We start from the raw sequence: 23,566 nt of genomic DNA on the forward strand, positions 1-23,566 counted from the left end.
TATAAAATACCTTGGGGGTAACTCTAAGCAAGTGAAAGACCTGGATGGCAAGAACATTAAGGCCTTGAAGAAAGAAATTGAAGAAGATATCAGAAAATGGAAAGATCTACCATGCTCATGGATAGATAGAACCAACATAATAAAAAATGGTAATCTTACCAAAAGCAATCTACAGATTCAATGCAATCCTCATCAAAATCCCAATACAATTCTTCACAAACTTTGAAAGAGCAATATTCAACTTCATATGGAAAAACAAAAACCCCGGATAGCTAAAAAGAATCTTGTACAATAACCTCTGGAGGTATCACCATCCCTGACAGCAAGCTCTACTATAGAGCTATAGTAATATAAATAGCTTGATATTGGCATAAAAACTGACATGTGGACCAATGGAATCAAATTGAAGACCCTGTCATTAACCCTCATACCTATGTATACCTGATTTTTTACAAAGAAGCCAAAACTCTACAATGGAAAGAGAAAGCTTCAACAAATGGTGCTGGCATAACGGGTATCAACATGTAGAAGATTGCAAATAGATCCTTATCTGTCACCATGCATAAAATTCAAGTCTAAGTTGATCAAATAACTTAACATAAATCCAGTTTCACTGAACCTGATAGAGTAGGAAGTAGCCTTGAATGCATTGACACTGAAGACCACTTCCTAAACAACACCAGTAGCACAGACACTGGGAGCAACAATTAATAAATGGGACCTCCTGAAACTGAGAAGCTTCTGTAAGGCAAAGGACACAGTCAATAAGACAAAACAACAGCCTACAGAATGGGAAAAGATCTTCACCAACCCCACATCTGACAGAGGACTGATATCCAAAATATATAAAGAACTCAAAAAACTAGACATCAAAATATTAATCAATCCAATTAAAAAATGGGCTACAGATCTAAACAGAATTCTCAACAGAAGAAAGTCAAATGGCTGGAAGACTTTTAAGGAATCACTCAAAATCCTTAGTCATCAGGGAAATGCAAATCAAAACAACTCTGAGATACCATCTTACACCAGTCAAAATGGCTAAGATCAAAAACATTGAAGACAGCTTATACTGGAGAGGATGTGGAGCAAGGGGAACACTGCTCCACTGTGGTGGAAGTGCAAACTTGTACAGTCTCTTTGGAAATCAGTATGGTGACTTCCCAGAAAATTGGGAATAAATCTATCTCAAGACCTAGTGATTCCACTCTTGGCATATACCCAATGGATGCTCAATCACACCACAAGGACACTTGCTCAACTATGTTCATAGCAGCATTATTCATAATAGCCAGAACCTGGAAACAACCTAGATGCCCCTCAACTGAAGAATGGATAAAGAAAATGTGGTACATATACACAATGGAATTGTACTCAGCTGTAAAAACAAAAACAATGACATCATAAAATTTGCATGCAAATGGATGGAAATAGAAAAAAATCATCCTGAGTGAGGTAACCCAGACCCAGGAAGACAAACATGGTATGTACTCACTCATAAGTGGATACTAGATGTAAAGCAAAGGATAACTAGACTACAACACAGCTCCAGAGAAGCTAGGAAACAAAGATGACCCTAAGAGGGACACATAGACCACCTTGGGAAGATGAGATTTCCATGAGTAAATTGGGGAAGAGGGGGTCAACCATAGAGGGGAGGGGATGGGGGATGAGAACATGAGGAAATGGGATGGTCAAGCTGGGAGAGGGAAAACCTGGTGTGTGGAGGCCCAAATTACTCAGGGTCTGAGAATCTGAGCTTGCTTTACCAAGCAAGGCTGCATAAGGGGATGATTTGACCACAGGCGTGGTCACCAGGTGTTTGGAAGGGTCTACACTTGTCTGTGTGGTGTTCTTTGATCTAGCAAGGGGGAGGTCTTTTGCCCCACCCCTTGACATTGTTATAAAAAGATCTTTTAAATAAACAGAAAGAGAAATTGGGTATTGACCCAGATCCTTCCAAAGCTGTCCTGTGCTTCTGTCTTTCTCCTCTCCATGATCTTTCTACCTAATATGTCTTTACTCCTCTCTCCTCCCATAGGAACCCTAGAAAAGGTTGGAGCTGGCCTCCCACAGACGGTGCCCAAACAGGGACTTGGGTGCAGAGGAAATAAGTGAGAGTAGGGAGCACTGTGGAAGCAGCTGAGCATGTCTGGTTATGAAGTTTAAGGTGGTGGTAGTTTATTCTTCGGGAGCAAAAACTGTATATAGGTAAAGCAAAGTAAAGTTAGGCTGCAGCAAGTATCTTTATCTGTCTCTGTCTATGTCTGTTTTTCTGTTTCTCTATTTAGTAAGTTAGGTTTAAAGTTTTAATAAAGTTTTGGTGAAGGTTGAGAAATATAGGCTCTAGGGATATGGTGAAGGTTTAATATAAAGTAATTTAGGGTAGAGCAGTTTTTCCCCAAGCACAGATGGGACCTGGGATGCATAAAGCAGCATCCAGAACCTCACAGCCACTGCAAACTTGGCAGTCTGAGCAGCTTCAGCAGCTTCAGAAAGCCAAGGTAGCAGAGTGCGAGTGACTGCCCCAGCCAGTCGTCAGGAACTGAGACCCTTGGGGCATCATTGCAGAAGTGGCAGACCCTGAGAAAGCCATTCAAGCATCAGGGGTCTGCATAATTTCTGCCATGAAAAAGCCACAGTGAGGAGCGGCAGTGGCTTGGAGAGTGCAGCAGAGACTTGGGACCTCCAGCAACCAGAGCAGGTCTGTCACCAGGAGCCAGACTGGAGCTGAGTGAAGGACACCCAGGAGAGCGTGGGTAGAGAGGAGAGAGCAGCTGGAGGTTGAGTGCAGGGTGCTGGGGTGGCTGTGCAAGACACAAAGCCTCCAGACAGAGGAATGCCTGAGGGGAGCACACGGGGGGGGGGGGGGGGGCAAGAGAATAGGACTCTAAGTTTGAGTGCATTCCAGGGACACTAGGGTACCTGCAGAGGTCAGCATCCCCAAAGGCAGAACTGCAGCAGAGGTGATACAGGACCCAAGGGAAGCTGCTGGCTGACAGGACACTAGGGTAGGATGAGCCCCAGCATGGAGAGAGCAGCAGAGGATTTGGAATCCTCCCTGCAATGATAAGAGTAGGGTCTGAGTCCCTAGCAGCAGCTGCAGCATCAGAACTCCAGGCTGAATGGCTGATATGTGCTGAATAACATGTGGCCATCTCTTGTCACCAAAGCTTCCAGTACTAGGACTTGGTTATATCTAATTAAGTTGTTGGCCAAAGGGGTCCCATGGGAATCCCCAAACAACCCAGGTGGTTGCCAAAATAATAGATTGCTCTCTGAAAATGAACATCATCCCCTGTTGCTTGTTGCTAAAGATAACACACACACACACACACACACACACACACACACACACACACACACACACACCCCTCATTCAACATAGAGAGGTGGAGCTGGTGCCTGCATAAAACCTTCCACCCATCTTCTAGTGTCTTTGGAACAGGAAGATAATCTGCAGGCTACCAAAAAAGAAACAAACACCAACCCAGTCACAAAACCTTTGATCTACAATCTGTCCTGCCTGCAAGATATGTGAGTGCAATGGTGGCACAAAGCTTGTGGGAGCAACCAACCAATGTCTTGTTTGTCTTAAAGTCCACTTCATGAGATTGAACCCATATCTGATGCTGCTTGGGTAACCAAGAACCAGAGACCAGATAGCCCAGAGACCTGGGTTAAAAAACAATATTAATGGTCTAAAATTTTTTAAATAAAATAAAATTACTCTTAATGACATTCTGCTATACTCATAGATCCATTTCTTGCTCATCCATCACCAGAGAAGCTTGCTCCTGCAGTGGATGGGAACAAATACAGAGACCCACAACCAGACAGTACACAGAAAGAGAGACTTTGAAACACAACTCTAAATTGGATGTCTCCATCAAATCCTTTCCCTCAGAGCTCAGAGAACCCCACAGAAGAGGAAGTAGAAAGAACATAAGAACTAGAGGGGATAGAGGACACCAGGAGAACAAGGCCTCCTAAATTAATTGAGCAAAGCTCATATGAACTCACAGAGACTGAGGCAGCAATCAACAGGCAGACATGGGTCTGCATACATAGTTTAGCTTTCAGTTTAGTATTTTTATGGGACTTCTGGGTGGGTCTCTTACTCTAGTGCCTACTCCTGGGGCTCTTTCCCTTAGCATGGTTTGTCTTGTCCAACTTCAATGTGATGGTTTATGTTTTATCTTATAATATTTTATTTTGTTATGTTTTATTGTTATCTTTTAAAAGTCGGTTGTTTTCTAATGAGAAACAAAAAGGGAGTGGACCTGGAGGGTAGGGGCAGAAGGGAAAAACTAGGAGGAGCAGAGAAAGAGGAAACCGTAATCAGGATATAACATATGAGAAAAGAATTTTTAAAAAAAAAGGAGAGAAAATATCCCAGTTTAACAGAGGGGGGAAAGAAATATTTTCAGACTACCATCTGTATGTATCTGCCTCATTTTGGTTAGTGAATTTTATAAAATGTTTTGTGAAATTTTAATTTCTCATGAAAATATCTGTACATTTACAAATTACAAAAAGTGCAATAAACATTAACATGGGGGGTGCAAAGTTCAAAGTCTCTCCTGAGATTCACAGTAATCTCTTAACTATAACCCTCTGCAAAAAAATCAAAAAGCAGATCACATACTTCCAACATACACTGGCACAGAATATGCATTACCATTCCAAAAAGAAGGAAAGGGAGCATAGTGAGGAAATACTGAACCAAAGCAAGACCAAAACTAGCTGAGCAAACTCCAAATTCTGCACCTTCATGTCTGATGTCAAAAGTACTCTTCAAGACTACTGGAAAGGGGGTCATTTCAGGGTCAGGTAGAAACTGGTGCATGGAAAACTCCCAGAAATCTACAAGATGACCCCAGCTAAGACACCTAGCAATAGAAAATATGTAGCTTCAACTGGCCATCTCCTGTGGACTTCCAGAGGAGGGATTGAGACACCAACCCAGCCATATAACCCTCAACCTACAATCTGTCCTGCCCTATGGGATGTGCTGGGGTAAGGGTGATTATGTGAATGGCCAACCAATTACTGGTCTAGCCTGAGGCACATCCCATGAGAGTGAGCCCACCCCTGACACTGCCTGGAGCATCAAGACCCAGAGGCTGGATGGCCCAGAGACCTAGGATAAAACCGAACACGGCTAGAGAAAAAAAATGTCAATGTAATGATGCCTAATGATATCCTGCTATACTCGGAGAGGCTTCATCCAGCAACCGATGGAAACAGATGCAGACCCACAGCCAAACATTGGGCCAGCTCAGGGAATTCTGCTGAAGAGAGAGAGGAGGGACTGTAGGAGCCAGAGGGTTCAAGGACACCACTAGAAAACCCACAGAATCAACTAATTAGGCTCATAGGAGCTCACAGAGTCTGAACTGACAACCAGGGAGCCCGCTTGGGACTGACCTAAGCCCTCTGCATATATGGGACAGTTGTATAGATTGGTCTTCTTGTGGGACTCCTAACAGTGGGAGCAGGAGCTGTCTCTGACTCTTTTGAGACACTATTGCTCATATTAGGTTACCTTGCCCAGCCGTAATACAGTAGAGGTGTTTAGTCTTACTGCAACTTGATATGCCATGTTTTGTTGATATCCATGGTGTTGCTACATGACTGCACATGCGCTGTCCAGTAGCTAAGCAAGAGGCTTAGTCATCCCTTACATCCTACATAATTTGTGCACTGTGTGATCACATAATTTGTGTGCAACTTGATCACACAATCTACGTGCATGTGGGGCACAGCTATGTGAGCCCATATGCGCATATGTGGGGGAATCCATAAAAATCAGGTGACAGACTCCTCCCCCTTCATCTCTTCCTGCTTCCTCTCTCCATGCACAACCTTCCATAGGCCTAAAGCGCATTCCCCTCTGTTCCTTCTCCTAACAAACTCTTATAGTGAGTTTTGTTGTACCTCGTGGCTTTTCTCTCATGGTAAACAGTGCCACTTAATGAATAACATTACACCACCTCATAAAACCAACACATGGGAGCCATGCATTTTTCTGATAGAAATGGAGGAGGAGTGGATGGGGGTGGGGGCAGATTGGAGGAGGGGAGATACTTGGAGGAAGAGGGGGAAACTGGTCAGGATGTGAAATAAAGAGAGAGCGAGGAGAGAGAGAGAGATCTCCCACTCCTTTCAGCTTTGTTGACTACAACACACTTCTCTCCCTTGGGCTGGTTCCACACCCTATTAGCAACTTTCCTTGGCAGGACGTTGCAACTTCAGCATCTCCAACATCTTGGGGTGTCCAACATAATCAGACTTCACCTTCAAAGCTTCACATAATGGCTTCTCTGGGCCTTCATGCGAGGACAACCCTGACACACACCTGATATCAGTGGCTTTCCTTAGCCATGGGGGGATATTCCACAACCCTTCTTATAGTCTCTACTCTAAAGACAGCACCACATGGTGGAAGCTGCCAAGTTCTGCTGCTTGATGGAGCTAGAACTTGGCCCCCTTCTTTAATTACATTTACATCAGCTTTCTGTTGTTGATGGTATCCTTCACTGCTTAAGCTTTTCTTTTATTCCCTTTCACTATGGTAGAGTCTTGCCCAGAGGTCACTGCTTTATTCCATTTAACATCAGGCTTTTCTTTAAACTTTTTATCTCATTGAGTACAGGACTTGGCTCCAATGCTACCTTTGTGGATGCTCCTTTTCTCTTCAAACTGTGCATTTTCTATTTCTCTTTGTCCAGCTTGCTCCTTTTCACTGTATATGTAAAGGTCTGTATATGAGTGACCACTAATAATCACATGACACCATCCATAGTAGCCTGTCTTGAAATCTCCTCTGCCAGTGCCCTTAATCTAAAAATCCTCAGTTTATCCCCAGGAAGATCTTCAGGACAAAGGTAAAAAGCAGCCACATTCTTTGCCAAAATATTACAAGAATGGTTTCTAGGCCACATACTAATAATATTCTTGCCTTCTGAAACCTCTTGAGTTGGACTGTTACAACTTACATCACTCTTAGGACTGTCTTCCATGCTCCTACTAGAATGGCCTATTAAACACTCTCAACATGTTCAACTGCTTTTCTAGTCCAAAGTTCCAAAGTCTCCTACATTCTTCCAAACAAAAGCATGGTCAGACCTTTCACATCAGTACCTCACCCAAGGTGCCAACTTCTGTCTGAGTCACTGTTCTGTGCTGTGAAGATACACCACATACAGCAACTCTTAGAAAGAAAGTATTTAATTGAGGACTGCTTGTAGTTTCAGAATTCTAGTCCATAATCATCATGGTGGGGAGCATGGTGGCATGCGGGGAGGCAATGGAGTAACAGCTGAGGGCTACATTCAATCATAGGCAGAGAGAGGGAGAGTCTAGTGTGGGCTTTTGAAACCTCAAAATCCACCCCCAGTGACACACTTCCTCCAACAAGGCCATACCTTGTAATCCTTTAAAATAGTGCCACTTCCTGGTGACCAAGCATTCAGATATATGAGCCAATGGGGGTCGTTCTTATTCAAACCACCATATCAGCATTTCATCTGACAGAGGTTAATAACCAGAATATACAGAGAATTTTTTAAATGTTTACGAATCATATGTTAAATGTTCAACACCTTTAGAAATTGGGGAAATTAAACTACTCTGAGATTTCATCTTACCCCTGTCACAATGTCCAAGATTAATAAAACATGACAGCAGATGCCGGCATGGATCTTCAGAAAGGGAAACGGGCCTTCACTGATAGTGGGAGTGAAAAGGGGTACAACAAGTATGGAAATCAGTGTGGAGTTCTCCCAAAACAGTAAAATGAATCTACCACTGATCCAGCTATACTACTTTTGGACATATAACTCTACACACTACTACACACTACTACAAAGACACTTGCTCATGTTACTGTTCTATTCACAATAGCCAGAAAATACAAAGGACCTAGATGTCCATCAACTGAGGAATGAACAAAAACAATGTTCATTTATACACAGTGGAATTATTACTTAGCTGTTAAGAAAAATGAAATTCAAATATAAAAGAATGAAGCTAGAAACAATATTTCTGAGTGAGGCAATCCAGTCTCAGAAAGACAAATATCACACACTTCCTCATTCAAGGATATTAGAATTTAATCTTCAAATATATGAGCTTCATTTGGAACACCCATTGTAATCAGGTGGCAGAGGTGACAGAATGCACTAGTGTGAAGGGGTTAAAGGGAATTATGAAACAGAAAGGGGTAAGTTGGGGTGTGGGTGGCAGGGCAGAGTAGAGAAGATAATACAGAGAAGGGTAACTAACACTAAAGGCCTTTTGAAAACCCATATGGAAATTCATTGCTACTGAAGCTTCCTAAATATATACATAAATGCTGTTTTTATCTGTGGCACAGCGCTGTACCTGACTCCATCACTATCTCAGCTGCTGACTGTACCTCTGCAGCCACTGCTGCCTTGCTGCTGAGGTCACAGCCTGGGGAGCCTTCACATCCCACACCGCTGCCTCAGCTATGTAGGGAGGCAAATGTCATTTTAACTAAGTATCTTTTAATTTTACCAATAAAGACTCAGAGCCAGATGCTGAGGTGAAAACCTGCAAGCTCAGAGGAGCAGAGTAAGCAGCCAGCTGGCCTTCCTCCTCTGTCACCATATCAGAAAGAAGGCTCTCTCCTAAGCCATCTGAAACAAAATTCCTCCAACCAGATGACCCTCCCTTCTACTTCCTGTGTGTGTCTCTCTCTCACCCTTCCAGTTTCCCTCACTCTCTATGGCTACTTACAGTCAACTGGTTGCTTGCTCCACCTCTTGACTTATGGTTGATTTTATTTAAATAATGCAATCTCAAAGATCACAGTGTGATCAAATATCCCACAACACATATTATATATATATATTTTTAGGTTTTGGTTTGTTTGTTTGTTTGTTTGTTTGTTTTGTTTGTTTGTTTTTTGGTTTTTTGTTTTTTTTTTTTTTTTTTTTGGTTTTTCGAGACAGGGTTTCTCTGTGTAGCTTTGCGCCTTTCCTGGGACTCACTTGGTAGCCCAGGCTGGCCTCGAACTCACAGAGATCCGCCTGGCTCTGCCTCCCGAGTGCTGGGATTAAAGGCATGCGCCACCACCGCCCGGCGATTTTTAAGGAATTTTCATGGAGATGTGCTACAGCAGGGGGACCATACCCTAACTAGACACTTCATGCCAGCAAATTAAGACCTGGTACCAGGAACTGGTTACCTCTTTTAGAGTTGTTGGCCTGTGGCCTAGCATAGATCTACAGGCATTGCAAGGTATTACAATACTCTTAGCTATCCTCCAGAAATTGATGAAAAACTCCTATTGCTTTCAGCATACTTAAATTATAGAACACAGGGAAATCAATCTGGTTCTCACTTGGAATCTTCATCCCTACTGGCTAGTTCTCATAGTGCTTGAAGGTGATATGGAAGTTCCTATATGAGAAAAGTAATCATTCTTATAGAATACAAAGTGACTGACCTAACAAAATATGCTGGTGTTGATACACTGACATGAATGTTGTGGAAGTAATCAACCACTTTCTGATTGGATTTAAACCTGTTCCATGAGATAGAACCCACACCTGACAATGTGAAAGGAGACAAAAACCTATGGCTAGATAGGTCATAGGCCCTAGGGGAGAATCCAAAAGTATTATTCTGATAAATAGACATATTATTTGAATGACCCCTAAGGACTTATTGGTATACACATAGATCAGTGCATCTCTAAACTCTCATCAGAGAAACTTCTCCTCACAGTAAATGACAACACAGAGCCCCTTAGCTGGTCAATGAAGAGAACAGGAGAGTATAGAATGTTCAACCCTAAATGGGATGCACATATTATACCCCACCCCCAATACTGTGGGGTCTTCATGGAAGAAGTGGAAGAAAAGGTGCAGAGGCTGTAGATAACATCAAGGACACGGTTTTCCAGACACAACAAGGCAGTTTCACTAGTGAACTCAAGGGGCTGTGAAACATGCACAATGTCTATGCAAGTTCAAGTTGGACAATAACTCCAGCATAGAGAGAGCAAAGTGGACACAAAATCCCAGCGGAAGACTAGCTAAGGAGCTACTGATTTGATAGCTCGGAGAAAGAGAATCAGTTTTCTTTAATGATGTGATCCCTGGATGGGCCAATCGTGTTCCAGAGCGAGCAGGCCTCACTCCCAGGAGTGGTTGGGTAACACAACCTGGACTGGATGGAGTTAGGAAGGTGAGGTGCAGTGTTTGAATTGGGAGGAGTCAGGGGAAGGGCTGAATATGATCAAAATACATTGTGTGATATTCTCAAATAATTAATGAGAATTTTTTAAAGATGCCGACAAAAACCACACATCTTGTCTCGTGTGCAGATCCTGGTTTACAGTGTTTATATGTACATGTACATGGGAGAAACTGTGGTTACAGATACGAAAAAGGGAAAGAGAGCGAGACCAATCAGGCAGAAGTAACATGAAAGTAGGTCAGGTCACGGAGTCCGAGGGAAAGGACTTCCCACGGTGAGAAGAAGATGAGAATCAACAAAACTGAAAATGTCACAGTGAAAGCTAACGCTGTGTATTAAAGTAAAACAGTTTTAAGTGAAACTATTTTTGTTTTGTTTTGTTTTGTTTTTCAAGACAGGGTTTCTCTGTGTAGCTTTGCGCCTTTCCTGGAACTCACTTGGTAGCCCAGGCTGGCCTTGAACTCACAGAGATCCGCCTGCCTCTGCCTCCTGAGTGCTGGGATTAAAGGCACGCGTCACCACTGCCCGGCGACTTTGTACCTACTTTTTAAAAAAAGTTGAAATCTCAGAAGTGACTACAGGCTGATGGCTGGATGAAGGAGACATGCTGTGCACTCTTGCTACCCCTCACTTTTCTGCCTAGAACTATCTGTCTCTTTATAGTTAGTAGAGATTAACTCATAATCAGAAAACTTCTGAAACCTTTTAAATGGGACTGGAAACCGCAGAGCCTGCCGCCCAAGAGGAGAGCAAGAATCCTGGACGCAGAAAGCAGAAGAGTAGCTACTGAAGGGACATGCATAGGAAAGCGAAAGCTTGTGGTTCTGAGCAGAGACATTAGTAAATGACTCTCAAATCTAAACAGTAAATCAGTTATTTGCACAATTATGATGTTTTTCTCTCAAAATAGATGATAAAAATTTCCTTTTTCATGTTAAAGTGTATAAATCAGTGCTCATAGTCACATCACCGCAATCTCCTTTATCTGGATCAGAGACGCAAGCAGTCCTCTCCTGCTCCCCTCTTCTCCTGGCCCCTGGAAACCACTGGTCTGCTTCTCTCTCCACAAATTTGCACATTTGGGGCATTTTGTACAAATGGGATTGGATAACGTATAGCTTTTCAGGTCTGGCATCTCTTGCTTGGTGTTTTGTTTGTTTGTTCTTTTTTTATTTCTGCTTTCTCATTTTTAAAGATTTGGGGATTTTTAGAGGACTTTTTATACGTATGTCTGTACATGTTTGTGGGTACATGTAGGTGCCTGTGAGGACAGAATTATTAGATTTGCTGGAGCTGGCATTACAGGGGGTTGTGAGCCACATGACATGGGTGCTAAGGACCAAACTTAGGTCCTCTGTAAGAGGAGAATGTGGTCTTAACCCCGAGCCATCTCTTCAGCCCCCAACAAAATGGTTTCGACAGTCATAAATCCGATTTGTCAGTGCTTCATCCTGTTGTATAGATACAGCACTTTGTGTAGCTATTCATGTGTTGATGGCTTTGGGATGTTTCCACACAATGCTGAGTAGTGCTGTCTGAACATGTGCCACACAGTTTAGTGCTTTCGGATGTACAATGGGAAGGAGAGCTGCACATCAGATGGTAAATACATTGATCGTATTGTATGTTGCCAAATGGTTTGTCAAAGAAACTGTGACATTTTATATGCCTACCAGCACATGAGGGTTTCAATTTTTCATCATCGTTACTAACACTTATTTCTTTTTTTTTTTTTTTTTTTTTTTTTTTTTTTTTTTTTTTTTTTTTTTTTTTTTGGTTTTTCGAGACAGGGTTTCTCTGTGTAGCTTTGTGCCTTTCCTGGAACTCACTTGGTAGCCCAGGCTGGCCTCGAACTCACTACTTTTTTTAATTATTTTTGTTATGTTCATCTTAGTAGATATGGGGTGTCATCTCATTGTGGTTTTTGATTTATAGCTTTTAATTACTAGTACCGTTGAGCTCCTTTTCACATGCTTACTGACTACTTAAAGATTTTCTTTAAGAAAATATTCAAGTCCTTTGCCCAATTTTCAGTTGAGCTATGTTTCATTATGCAAGTAGAAATATAGTCTTAGAGATGTCAAGAAAAGATGATGTCATGCTTAGGTTATGATAAACTAACAGAGTATAATGTCTAGTCTAAAAATGCTTAAATTCTTAACTATTGTATAAACTAAATTGGTGACACTGTAGAGAAAAAATGCTGCATCATATGGGGTGGGGGTGGAACACTTTCAGAGGGTACATTTAATGGCTCGAAATGTTTGTCTACCTAGTAAAAAATGCTTATCAAACCTTTCATTAAAGGTGTTTTCTCCCTCAGGACTCACTCTCACCACTAACCACCTACATATAAGGATGGCAGAAAGCTTATTTGCCCAGGGACTTTACACTCTCCCCTCAGACAGCTCCTATAGCTCTGTGCAAAGCTCCCACATGCACACAAACTACTAATGCATGCTTTCGAAAATCCTTTACATAGTCCCCATAAACTAACAATATGGAAAGAAGCTGCCCACCACACCCAAATCAAAATAATATAATCATTCCAATGCCTTCAAACCCACAATAGTGCCCAAACTGACAGATTTTTATCTAAAACCAAAACTACATGAATTCTTTTGAAACATCCTTACATTCTGCTCCGCCAACGAGTAGACAAGCTGCGGGAGAATGTCGCCCTTCACAACTGCTTCCGCTAAGTCATCGTTATAATTGGCCAGCCTCCCCAGGGCCAAGGCAGCAGTCTGTTGAATTGTTGGGACCACATCCAGAAGAAGAGGCCTCAGCAAAGACATTACACCTGAGTTAAATTAGGAAAAGCAGAAATCAGCAAAATTGGTATTAGAAAGCAAAACATGGGCGCTGGAGAGGTAGCTTAATGCTAAGAGCACTTGCTGCTCTTTTTTTATATAATTTTTTTATTTATTTATTTTATAATTAATTTAATTTTACATATCAGCCACAGAATCCCCTGTCCTCCCTCCTCCTACCCCTCAGCCTTCCCCCCCCGCCCCCCGCCAACCCACCCCCCATTGCCACCTCCTCCAAGGCAAGTTCTTCCCTGGGGAATCAGCACAGCCTGGTAGATTCAGTTGAGGCAGGTCCAGTCCCCTACTCCCTGCACCAAGGCTGAGCAAAGTGTCCCAGCATAGGCCCTAGGTTCCAAACAGCCAGCTCATGCATCAAGGAGAGGTCCTGGTCCCACTGCCTGGGGGCCTCCTAAACAGTTCAAGCTAATCAACTGTCTCACTTATCCAGGGGTCCTAGTCCAGTATCATGGGGGCTCCTCAGCTATTGGTTCACAGGTCATGTGTTTCCGCTAGTTTGGCTATTTGTCCCTGTGCTTTTTCCAATCATGGTCTCGATATCTCTTGCTCATATAATCCCTCCTCTCTCTCGCCTGTTGGACTCCTGGAGCTCCACCTGGGGTCTGGCCGTGGATTTCTGCATCTGCTTCCACCTGCTGCTCTTGCAGCTGACCTGCATTCAGTTCCCAGTAACCACACGGCAGCTTACAACTCTCTGTAACTTCAGTTCCCTGGGATCTGACATCATCTTCTGGCCTCCTCAGAAACTAGGCATACACATGATATACATACATACCTGCAGGCAAAACACTTACATACATAAAATAAAACATTTTAAAACATGTGATTTAGCATATACACACACAAAATAAGAGTAATAAATTCAGCAAAAACAATTAAAAGCCAGTCATCATAGTGCATGCCTGTAATCTCAGCATTTGGGAGGCTGCTGCAGAGTAATCACAAGTTCAAAGCTAGCCTAGTTTGCAAAGGGAAACCCTAAAAATATATAGATATGTAACATACCAAATTGGACAAGAAACAAATCATGCAAATTCTTTAAAAATATATTAATGAACTCCTGATCCTCCTGCCAGCACATCTTCAGCATCTCCTACTATCATGTACCACAGTGGGAGTTTGCATGAGAATGTCCCCAGAGGCTCCTGTCCTTGCACACGTAGTTCCTAGTTGATGGCTCTGTTTGAAGTGGGTTAGGAGGTGTGGCCTTGTGGAGGAAACATATCACTGGAGACAGGTTTTGAGAGTAAAAAAATAACTCTTCACCACTTCCAGTTGACTCTCTTTGCTTCTTGCTTGTAGTTCAAGATGGGAACTGCAGTTACAGTCATCATGCCTGCAGTTTCCAGTCCTACCTCACATCATGATAGACTCTTATTCCTCTGGAACCACAAATCCAAAGAAATTCTTTCTCCTGTAAGTTGATTTATGGTGTTTTATTACAGCAATAGAAAATTAATACAGCCACCATAACTGGATGACTGACTCTTGCCTTCCGGCACTCCTTCCAGAACTCCTACAGATAGGACCCCTGGCTTCATGCCACTAACCCCATCTATCTCTGCCAAGTGCCCTTTTCCTCATCAATAGGCAGGAAGCCGAGGTTCCCGTCACCAACTCTGCCCATTCCTTCTAACACACTCATTCCTGCTGTGCACACCTGACTTCTTCTCCACATAGAAACAGTAGACTTGCTCCACAAACCTCACTCATTCCTTTGTCTAAAAGACGACCCCTCTGAAGCAAGGGGCACCAAACAACCCAGGCTACTCCAACCACTGCACCGCTGCCTGAGGACCATGTGTCCCACACCTGACTTCCTGCACCCCTTCCATATTCCTCTGCTTCAAGAGGGTCCCTAGAATCACTCTACTAAACCCTTCCACCCCAGCTGAGCTCCAGTACCCTCCCATCTATGGGCAGAAAGCCTAGACTCCTATCATCAACCTCTCCAATACCCATGCTTTTCAAGGACCTCTGCAGGAAGGGACACTAAATCCACACTAATACCTCCAACCATTTCCCCATTCCTACAGTCTATCTGCGGACCACTATCCCCTGTCTGCCTTATGGCTCCATCCTATGACTCCTTTTCTGGTGGAATCCTAGGCTCACATCAACTCCACAAGCACCAGTTGACCTGACCACCTCCTTCCAAATTCCATAAGACTGGCTATGAAAATCATCTAACTTTATAGAAGGAATGCTCTTGAGCTTAGAAACCTTACTTGGTTCAAGATGAGCAGAGAATACTTCTGATAATCCATTCATACATCAACACTGAATTGATGAAAGACTGAATCCTAAGACCCATGCAGTTGGTCACCCACCTTAAAAGTTGGAAACAGAGACTCAAATACCTGCTCAACAACCTACCTCCAAATGCCTAGGTCCCATAACTAATACACAAATATGAATGACCAAATAATGTCTTTACCAAAAAATGAGTACTCCTATAGTAATGTCCCCACACACACAATAATGACTTATATGACATACAAGACAATGAATTCAAAATAGCATTAATAAACATGATCAAGACACTCAGAGAGTACATGAATAAATGCTGCAATAAAGACTGCCATAGGCACAGGTACAACCCACATCAATTAGAAGATGAACAGACTCCATAGGCCCAGACGTCAGCTTTACAGGAGGCCAGGCTGGTTCTAGGCACCCAAGGCCCAACAAACAGCAGAGACACCCTACTGAACCTGAAGGTTTGCCAATCACCAGAACCCTTGGCCACTTAAGTCAGAAGACAAGAAAGGAAGCAGAAAACAAAGAAACAAAACAATTTTTTTTCTAATCTAAAGAAGGAGATGCCTATTACAGTACAAAAAAGAATTCAGAACAATAAATAGACAGGACAAGAAAAGAAAGTCCCCACAACACAAAATTATAAAACACTAAACAAGCAAAAGAAAGAAAGAATATTAAAAGTTGCAAGGGAAAAAGACCAAGTAACATATAAAGGCAGTCCCATTAAAATAACACTTAACTAATCAATGTAAACTATAAAAGCCAAAAGGGCCTGGACAGATATCCTAGAAATTCTAAGAGACCCTAGTAAAAGTGTCAATCACAATCAGTAGAGGAAGAAAAGTACTCCATGATAAAATAAATTTAAGCAATCTACAAATCCAGCTCTACAGAAAGCAATAGAAAAGAATTTAATCTGAAGAGGTTAACCACACCCAAGAAAACAAAGAATAAATAATTGCAGACCAGTAAATCAAAATGGGAAGAACCATAGCATAACAACAAAATAACAGGAATCAATAAACACTGCTCATTGATAATCTTCAATATCAATGGTCTCAGTTCCCCAGTAAAAAGACACAGACTAGCAGATTTGATTAGAAAAGGGATCAGTCTTCCTGCTACATCCAAGAAACATACCTTACCATCAAGGATAGACATCACATCAGGGTAAAAGGATAGAAAAAGATATCCCAAGCAAATAAGGCTAAAAAGAAAGCTAGTGTGGCCATTTTAATATATGACTCAAATAGACTTCAAGCCAAAACTAATTATGACAGATAGGGAAAGATACTATACACTCATAAAAAGAAAAATCCACTCAGAGGATATTGCAATTTTAAACATTTATGCACCAAACACAAGGGCACTCAAGTTCATAAAAGAAACTGTACTAAATCTAAAAATCACATAATGATCCTCACACAGTGATACTATTAATACCCTATTTCTGCCCATATACAGGTCATCCAGATATAAACTAAACAGAGAAGAAATTCCAGAGTTAAATAATGTCATAAATCAAATGGACCTAGCAGATATCTATAGAACATTTCACCCAAACACAAAAAAAATATGCCTTTTTCTCAGCAGCTCATGGAACTTTATCCAAAAGTGACCACATACTTGGACACAAAGCAAGTCTCAATAGATACAAGAAAATTGAAATAACTCCTGAGTCCTATCAGACCACCATGGATTAAAGCTAAATATTAACAACAGAAATGACAGACAGTATACAAACTCATGGAAACTGAACAACTCACTACTGAATGAAAAGTGGGGTGAGACAGAAATGTGAAAATAAAGACACAATATACCCAAACTTCTTCAACACAATGAGAGCTAAGAGGTAAGTTTACAGCAATAAGTGTCTATGTTAAAAAAAAATGGAGATATCTTGTATTAACAACTTACTAGAACACCAGAAAGCTCTAGAACAGAACAAAGTAGCAGAATGCAAAATTAACAAACAAAAATAAGTAGCCTTCCTATGTACAAATGGCAAATGAACTGAGAAAGAAATCAGGGAAGCATTACTTTTTCCATTAGCCTCAAAAAACAGTATTTTGGGGTAACTCTAACCAAGCAACTAAAAGACTTATATGATTTTTTAAAAAAAACTTTAAGACACTGAAGAAGATATCAGAAGATTGAAAGATCTCCCATGTTCATATGTCGTTAAGTTTTATATAGTGAAAGTGGTCATCCTATCAAAAGCAATATACAGATTCAACACAATCCCCATCAATATTCCAACACAATTCTTCACAGAAATTGAAAGGAAAAAATTCAGTTTCTTATGGAAACACAAAATCCCAAGATAGCTAAAATAATCCTAAATAATAAAAGAACTTCTTGAGGTATCGCCATCCTTCATCCCATCTTCTACTACAGAGCTATAGTAATAAATCAGCATGGTCTTGGCATAAAAATGCACATGTTGATCTACTGGATTGAACTGAAGACCCAGAAATAAGTTCACAGATCTCCAGACACCTCATCTGTGACAAATAAGCCAAAAATACACACTGGGGGAGAAAGAGAGCCTCTTCAACAAATGGCTAGCATTTCATCATGTAAAGGAATGTAAATAGATCCATATTTAATACCCTGCACAAAACTCAATTTCAACCTAATCAATGACCTCAACAGGAAACCAGATACCCTGAATCTGATAGAAGAGACCTTCTGAACAGGACACTGATAGCATAGGCACAGAACAACAATTAATAAATGAGACCTCATGAAACTGAAAAGCTTCTTTCTGTATGGCAAAGGACACCAATATTCAGACAAAGAAGCAGGCTACAGAATGGGAAAAGGTCTTTGCCAATTACACATCCAATAGATGGTTAATATCTACAATATACAAAGAACTCAAAAATGAGTCATCAAGGCTGATATGTAAAATTAAATTAATTATAAAATAAAATAATTTTAAAAAACAACAAAAAAGACAACAACCTAATTAAAATGGGGTACAGAAATAAACAAAGAGGCCTCAAAAGATGAAACACAAATTACTAAGGAACACTTTTTAAAATGTCCAACAACCTTTGTCATCAGGGAAATACAAATCAAAACTACTTCATATTACATCAGTCAGAATGGCCAAGATCAATAAAACAAATGACAGCTCATATGACAAGGATGTGAGGAATGGGGGAAACTTATCCATTGCTGTGCAAACTTGTACAGCCACCATAGAAATCAGAATGGTGGTTCCTTGGGATACTGGGAATAAATCTACCTCAAGATCCAGCTTAACTGCTCTTGGGCATATACCCAAAGGACTCTGCACCCTACTATAGAGACACTTCCTCATCTATGTTCAATGCTGTTGTACTCACAGTAGCCCTCCCTAGAAGATCCATTTCTCCTCACCCACAGCTGCCTAAACTCTGTGATTATTCAAGTTGAACAAATACAATACTTAAAAGCTAACATCTATATCAGAGAAAACATGCAATATTTGTCTTTGGGGGTCTAAGTAACTTCATTCAGGATGGTTTTGTCCTAGCTCCATCCATTTACCTGGGAATTTCATGATTTCATCTTTTTAAACAGCTGGGTAATATTCCATTGTGTAAATGTACCACATTCCCATTATCAATTGATGAATATCTTGGCTTTTTCCAATTTCTGGCTATTATGAATATATCAACATTGAACATGAATGACCAAGTATCTCTGTAATAAGATTTTTGTGGTAAATCTATTTTCAGCTTTTTGAGGACCCTCCACACTGGTTTCCACGGGGATTGTGTCAGTTTGCACTCCCACCAGCAAGGAATAGGCATTCTCCTTAACCGCATGTGCTGTACCCTTTTACCTTGCCATTCTGACCAGGATAAGAATGAAATCTCAAAGTAATTTTAGTTTGCATTTTCCTGATTGCTAAGGATGCTGAAAATGTTTTAAGTGTTTTTAGTCATTTGTATTTCATTTTTTGAGAACTCTATGTTTAATTCTATACCTCATTTTTTAATTCAATTGTTTTTTCTTGATCTTCGGGGTTTTTAGTTCTTATATATCCTAGATACTAACTCAGTATCAGATGTAAATTGGTAAAGCTTTTTGTTCCATTCTATATGCAGATGCCTTGCTCAAATAATGATGTCCTTTGCTTTACAAAGATTTCAGCTTCATGTGGTCGCATCTATTAATTGTTGTTTTTAGTGCCTGTGCTATTGTCCTGTTCAGGAAGACTTTTCTAAAACAGTGCTGTTGAGTTCAAGGCTTTTCCCTACTTTTTTCTTATCAGGTTCAGTGTATCTGGTCTTACCTTGAGGTCTTTGATCCATTTGTAGTTGGAGTCTTGTGCAGGGTTATAAGAACAGATCTAGCCGGGCGGCGGTGGCGCACGCCTTTAATCCCAGCACTCGGGAGGCAGAGGCAGGCGGATCTCTGTGAGTTCGAGGCCAGCCTGGGCTACCAAGTGAGTTCCAGGAAAGGCGCAAAGCTACACAGAGAAACCCTGTCTCGAAAAACCAAAAAAAAAAAAAAAAAAAAAAAGAACAGATCTATTTGCATTCTTCTACATGCAACCATCCAGTTTGACTAGCACCATTTGTTGAAGATGTCTTTTCTCCAGTGTGTATTTCTGGCTTATCAAACATCAGATTGCATAGACCTATGCCTGGGTCTTCAATTCAATTCCATTGATAAACATACCTGTTTTTATGCCAATACCATTCTGGTTTGATTACTACAACTTTGTGAAATTGGAAATAGTAAAATTGGAGATGGTGATACCTCTAGCAGCTCTTTTATTAATTAGAATTGTTTTAGCCATCCTGGGCTTTTTGTTTCCATATAAAGTAGAAGATTATTTTTTCAATTTCTGCAAAGAATTGTGTTGGAATTTTGATGGGGATTGCATTGAATCTGTAGATTGTTTTTGATTGGATCATTAATTCTACTAATTCATGAATATGGGAAATCTTCCCATATTTTCATGTCTTCTTCAGTGTCTTAGAGTTTTTATTATGCAAGTCTTTCATTTGCTCAGTTGGGTCTCCTAGCATATTCTTGAGGATATTGTGGAAGGTATTGTTTCTGTAATTTCTTTGTCTTTTACTTTCTTTTTTTTTTTTTTTGGTTGTTACTATTTAAATTTTCCACTCTCAGCCTTCTAATTTTCTCAAAGTATTTCTGCAATAAGATTTTTAGTAAGAGGGAGAATAAAACAAAATTTCACAGCAGTTAAAATCTAATTCAGAGTAAAATTAATTTCAAATTATTTCAGAAATATGTTACCAATTTTTAAATTTTAATTAGGTTTTTCTTTTATTTTTGAGATTATAATTGCAATATTTTGCCCTCGCTTTTCCTCACTCAGAACCTTCCCATGTGCCCCCCGTGTTCTCTTTCAAGCTCATAGCCTCTGTTTTTATTGTTACTGTATGCATATATGCATATATACAGGTATATAAACCTACTCCTCTGTTTTCATTGTTACTATGTGCACATACATATATATACATACTATATATACATATATGCATATATGCTTTCTACCAATCCTTTGTCATTTCTATTGCTCTCATCCTCGTTCAGCTCATGTTTAGACAGTCATGCATACATGTATATATATATATATATATATATATATATATATATATATATATATACACACATATTACTGATATAACCTCAGTATCTATAATGTTACTTGTAATCTTATGTTTTCAGAACTAACCATTTGGTATTAGATAACCAAACTGGTGTGCTCTTTCCTGGGAAAGACTGTTTCTCCTGCTCTCAGCATTCTTTAGTTACCACAATTCTCTGCATAGGGTTGAGGCCCTCTGGACTCTCCACCATTTGTCATCTATGGCTCGCATCCTAATTCAGCTCAGGTTTAGGCAGTCATGCATATGTGTATACATACACATATATGTACATTTGCATATATATGTCATATCTACTGCTCAAATCCTCGTTCAGCTCAGGTTTAGGCAGTCGTGTTGGCATGACTTTATGGGTGTAGCTTCTGACATTCCTAGGAGACAGTTTCACAGCAAACTCCATGACCCTTTGACTCTTTCGGTCTTTTAGTTCCCTCTTCTACGATGTTTCCTGAACCTTAGGTGTGGGAATGTCTGGTAGATGTATCCGTTGGGAAGGAGCTCCACAACTCTGCATTTTGATTGGTTGTAGGTTTGGTGCTGTGGTTTTCTGACTGTCGTAAAGAGAAGTTTCCTTAACAAGGGGTGGGGACTACACTTACCAGTTGTCGTTAGGGGTTATGCTGGGTCAGCAGTGGTGAGAGGTTCTCCAGTACCCATGACTTCACTAGCACTGAGTAGCTGGCTCGATTTCTAGTACCAGGCATGGTTTCTCTCTTGTTGAGCAGGATTTAAGACCAATTCGAGAGCTGTTGGTTACTGCCAAGGTGTATGTGTGACTATGGCATGTTTGGGGTTATCTTGCCATGGTAGCAGTTGATGTGGTTCATAGGCATCACAGATGGATAATACTGTTGGCAGCCTCTCTCCTTTGGAAGCTTACATGGCACCTTCGGGTACCATAAAAGTTAGTCCTGAGTAATGAGTCACGCGGGTCAGTTCCAGCACAGAGGCCTCCAGACCCTGTATCTGAAGCACATGGTTTCATCATCAGTAAGAACTTACCTTCTAGGGGGCAACCAAGGACAACAGCAATAGGCTGTATGCTTTGGGAGTCTCTTGGACCGCCCTGACCAAGTCAAAATAGGGCTTCTTATGCCTGGTATTGGGAGTTTTATTAGGTGGTATTCAGCTCTAGGAGGGAGCATTGTCAGCCTAAAAGAGGAAAGTTCATTTAAACTATATATGTGTATTTATATACAGAATTATATGTACTACAGAAGTTTTTGATAAAAAGTTAATAGCATGTTTGACTTATTCAGACAGCCTTGTTATTTTACCCTCCTCGCTCTTTCTGTATTTACCTCCCTCTCCATCCTTAGTGTGTCCCCCACTTTCCCATCTCCAGGGTCAGATCACTTCTACTCTGCCATTCCCCTCTCTATTACCTCACAGCCCCTCAATGATCCCATCTTACTTCCCTGTGCAGATAAACAGTATTCTGTAGTGTACTGTACTCTATCTTCTTTATCTACTCATAGGTTGAAGGACATCGAGGATGTTTCCATTTCCTAGCTATTATGAATAAAGCGGCAATGAACATAACTGAGGAAGTGTCTGTGAAGTAGGATGTCAAGTCCTTGGGCATATGTGATTGGTATAGCTGGGTCATACAGGAGATTTTTAGATTTTTGGGAATTCTTCACACTGATTACCAAAGGGGCTGCACCAGCGTACAATCCTAACAGTAGTGAATGAGGGTGGTAGGTTGTTTTGTTTATCTTTGTCATTCTGACAGGGATAAAATGAAATAACAGTGTTGTTTTCATTTTAATTTCTAGGAATGGTGAATACTTTTAAAGATATTTCATTCATTTTATGATTCTTTGTTTTTTGAGTTCTTTACATATTCTGGATGTTAATCCTCTGTCAGATATGTACCTGGCAAGGATTCTCTCCCATTCTGTGTTTCCCCTTCTGTTGGTTTATTGTTCTTTTAGCTGTGCCAAAGCTTTTTAGTTTTATGAAGTTCCACTTGTCAGTTGTTGGCCTTAATCCTTGGGCAAATGGAGACCTATTCAGGAAGTCCTTTCCTGTACCCATAGCATGTAGAAAACTGCCTATGGTTTCTTCTGGCAAGTTTCAGTGTTTTGTGTTTCATTTTTGTCCCTTTGATCCATTTGGAGAAAATTTTGTGCAAGTGATAAATAAGGGTCTAATTTCATTCTTCTGCATGTGGACATTCAGTTTTCCCAGCACCATTTGTTGAAGATGCTTTCTTTTCTGAGCTGCAGTTTTTAGCATATTTATCAAATGTTACATGTACTATTGTTTGGGACTTCAGTTTTGTTTCATTGGTCTACAGGTCTATGTTTGTAGCAATACACTATTGCTTTTATTACTATGGGTCTATAATGTATCTGAAATCAGGAATGGTAACCCTCCAGCACTGTTCTTTTTGCTCTGGATTGTTTTGGGTATCAGGGGTTTTTGTGGTTCCATGTGAATTTTAGGACAGATTTTTTTTTTCAATTTCTGTGAAGAATGAGATGGGAATTTTGATTGGGATTCCAGTTAATCTGTAAATAGCTTTTGACAAAATGGCCATTTTCACAATGTTAATTATGCAACTCCATAAACATGGGATTTCTTTTCATTTTTTAGTGT

At 40.6% G+C, this 23,566-nt stretch overlaps 1 protein-coding gene across 2 annotated transcripts in view; it reads right to left on the reverse strand.

The window, feature by feature from the left end:
* Window positions 1–23,566, reverse strand: part of LOC102916146 (sperm-associated antigen 6) — a 168,601-nt gene that overhangs the window by 114,731 nt on the left and 30,304 nt on the right. For both annotated transcript variants that reach the window (XM_076548392.1, XM_006993029.4), the window contains exon 3: window positions 12,870–13,036. In XM_076548392.1, coding sequence (XP_076404507.1) covers window positions 12,870–13,036 — 167 coding nt within the window. The remainder of the gene's footprint in view (window positions 1–12,869; window positions 13,037–23,566) is intronic.

This window comes from Peromyscus maniculatus, chromosome 12, assembly GCF_049852395.1.
Source record: "Peromyscus maniculatus bairdii isolate BWxNUB_F1_BW_parent chromosome 12, HU_Pman_BW_mat_3.1, whole genome shotgun sequence".
Taxonomy (NCBI): domain Eukaryota; kingdom Metazoa; phylum Chordata; class Mammalia; order Rodentia; family Cricetidae; genus Peromyscus; species Peromyscus maniculatus.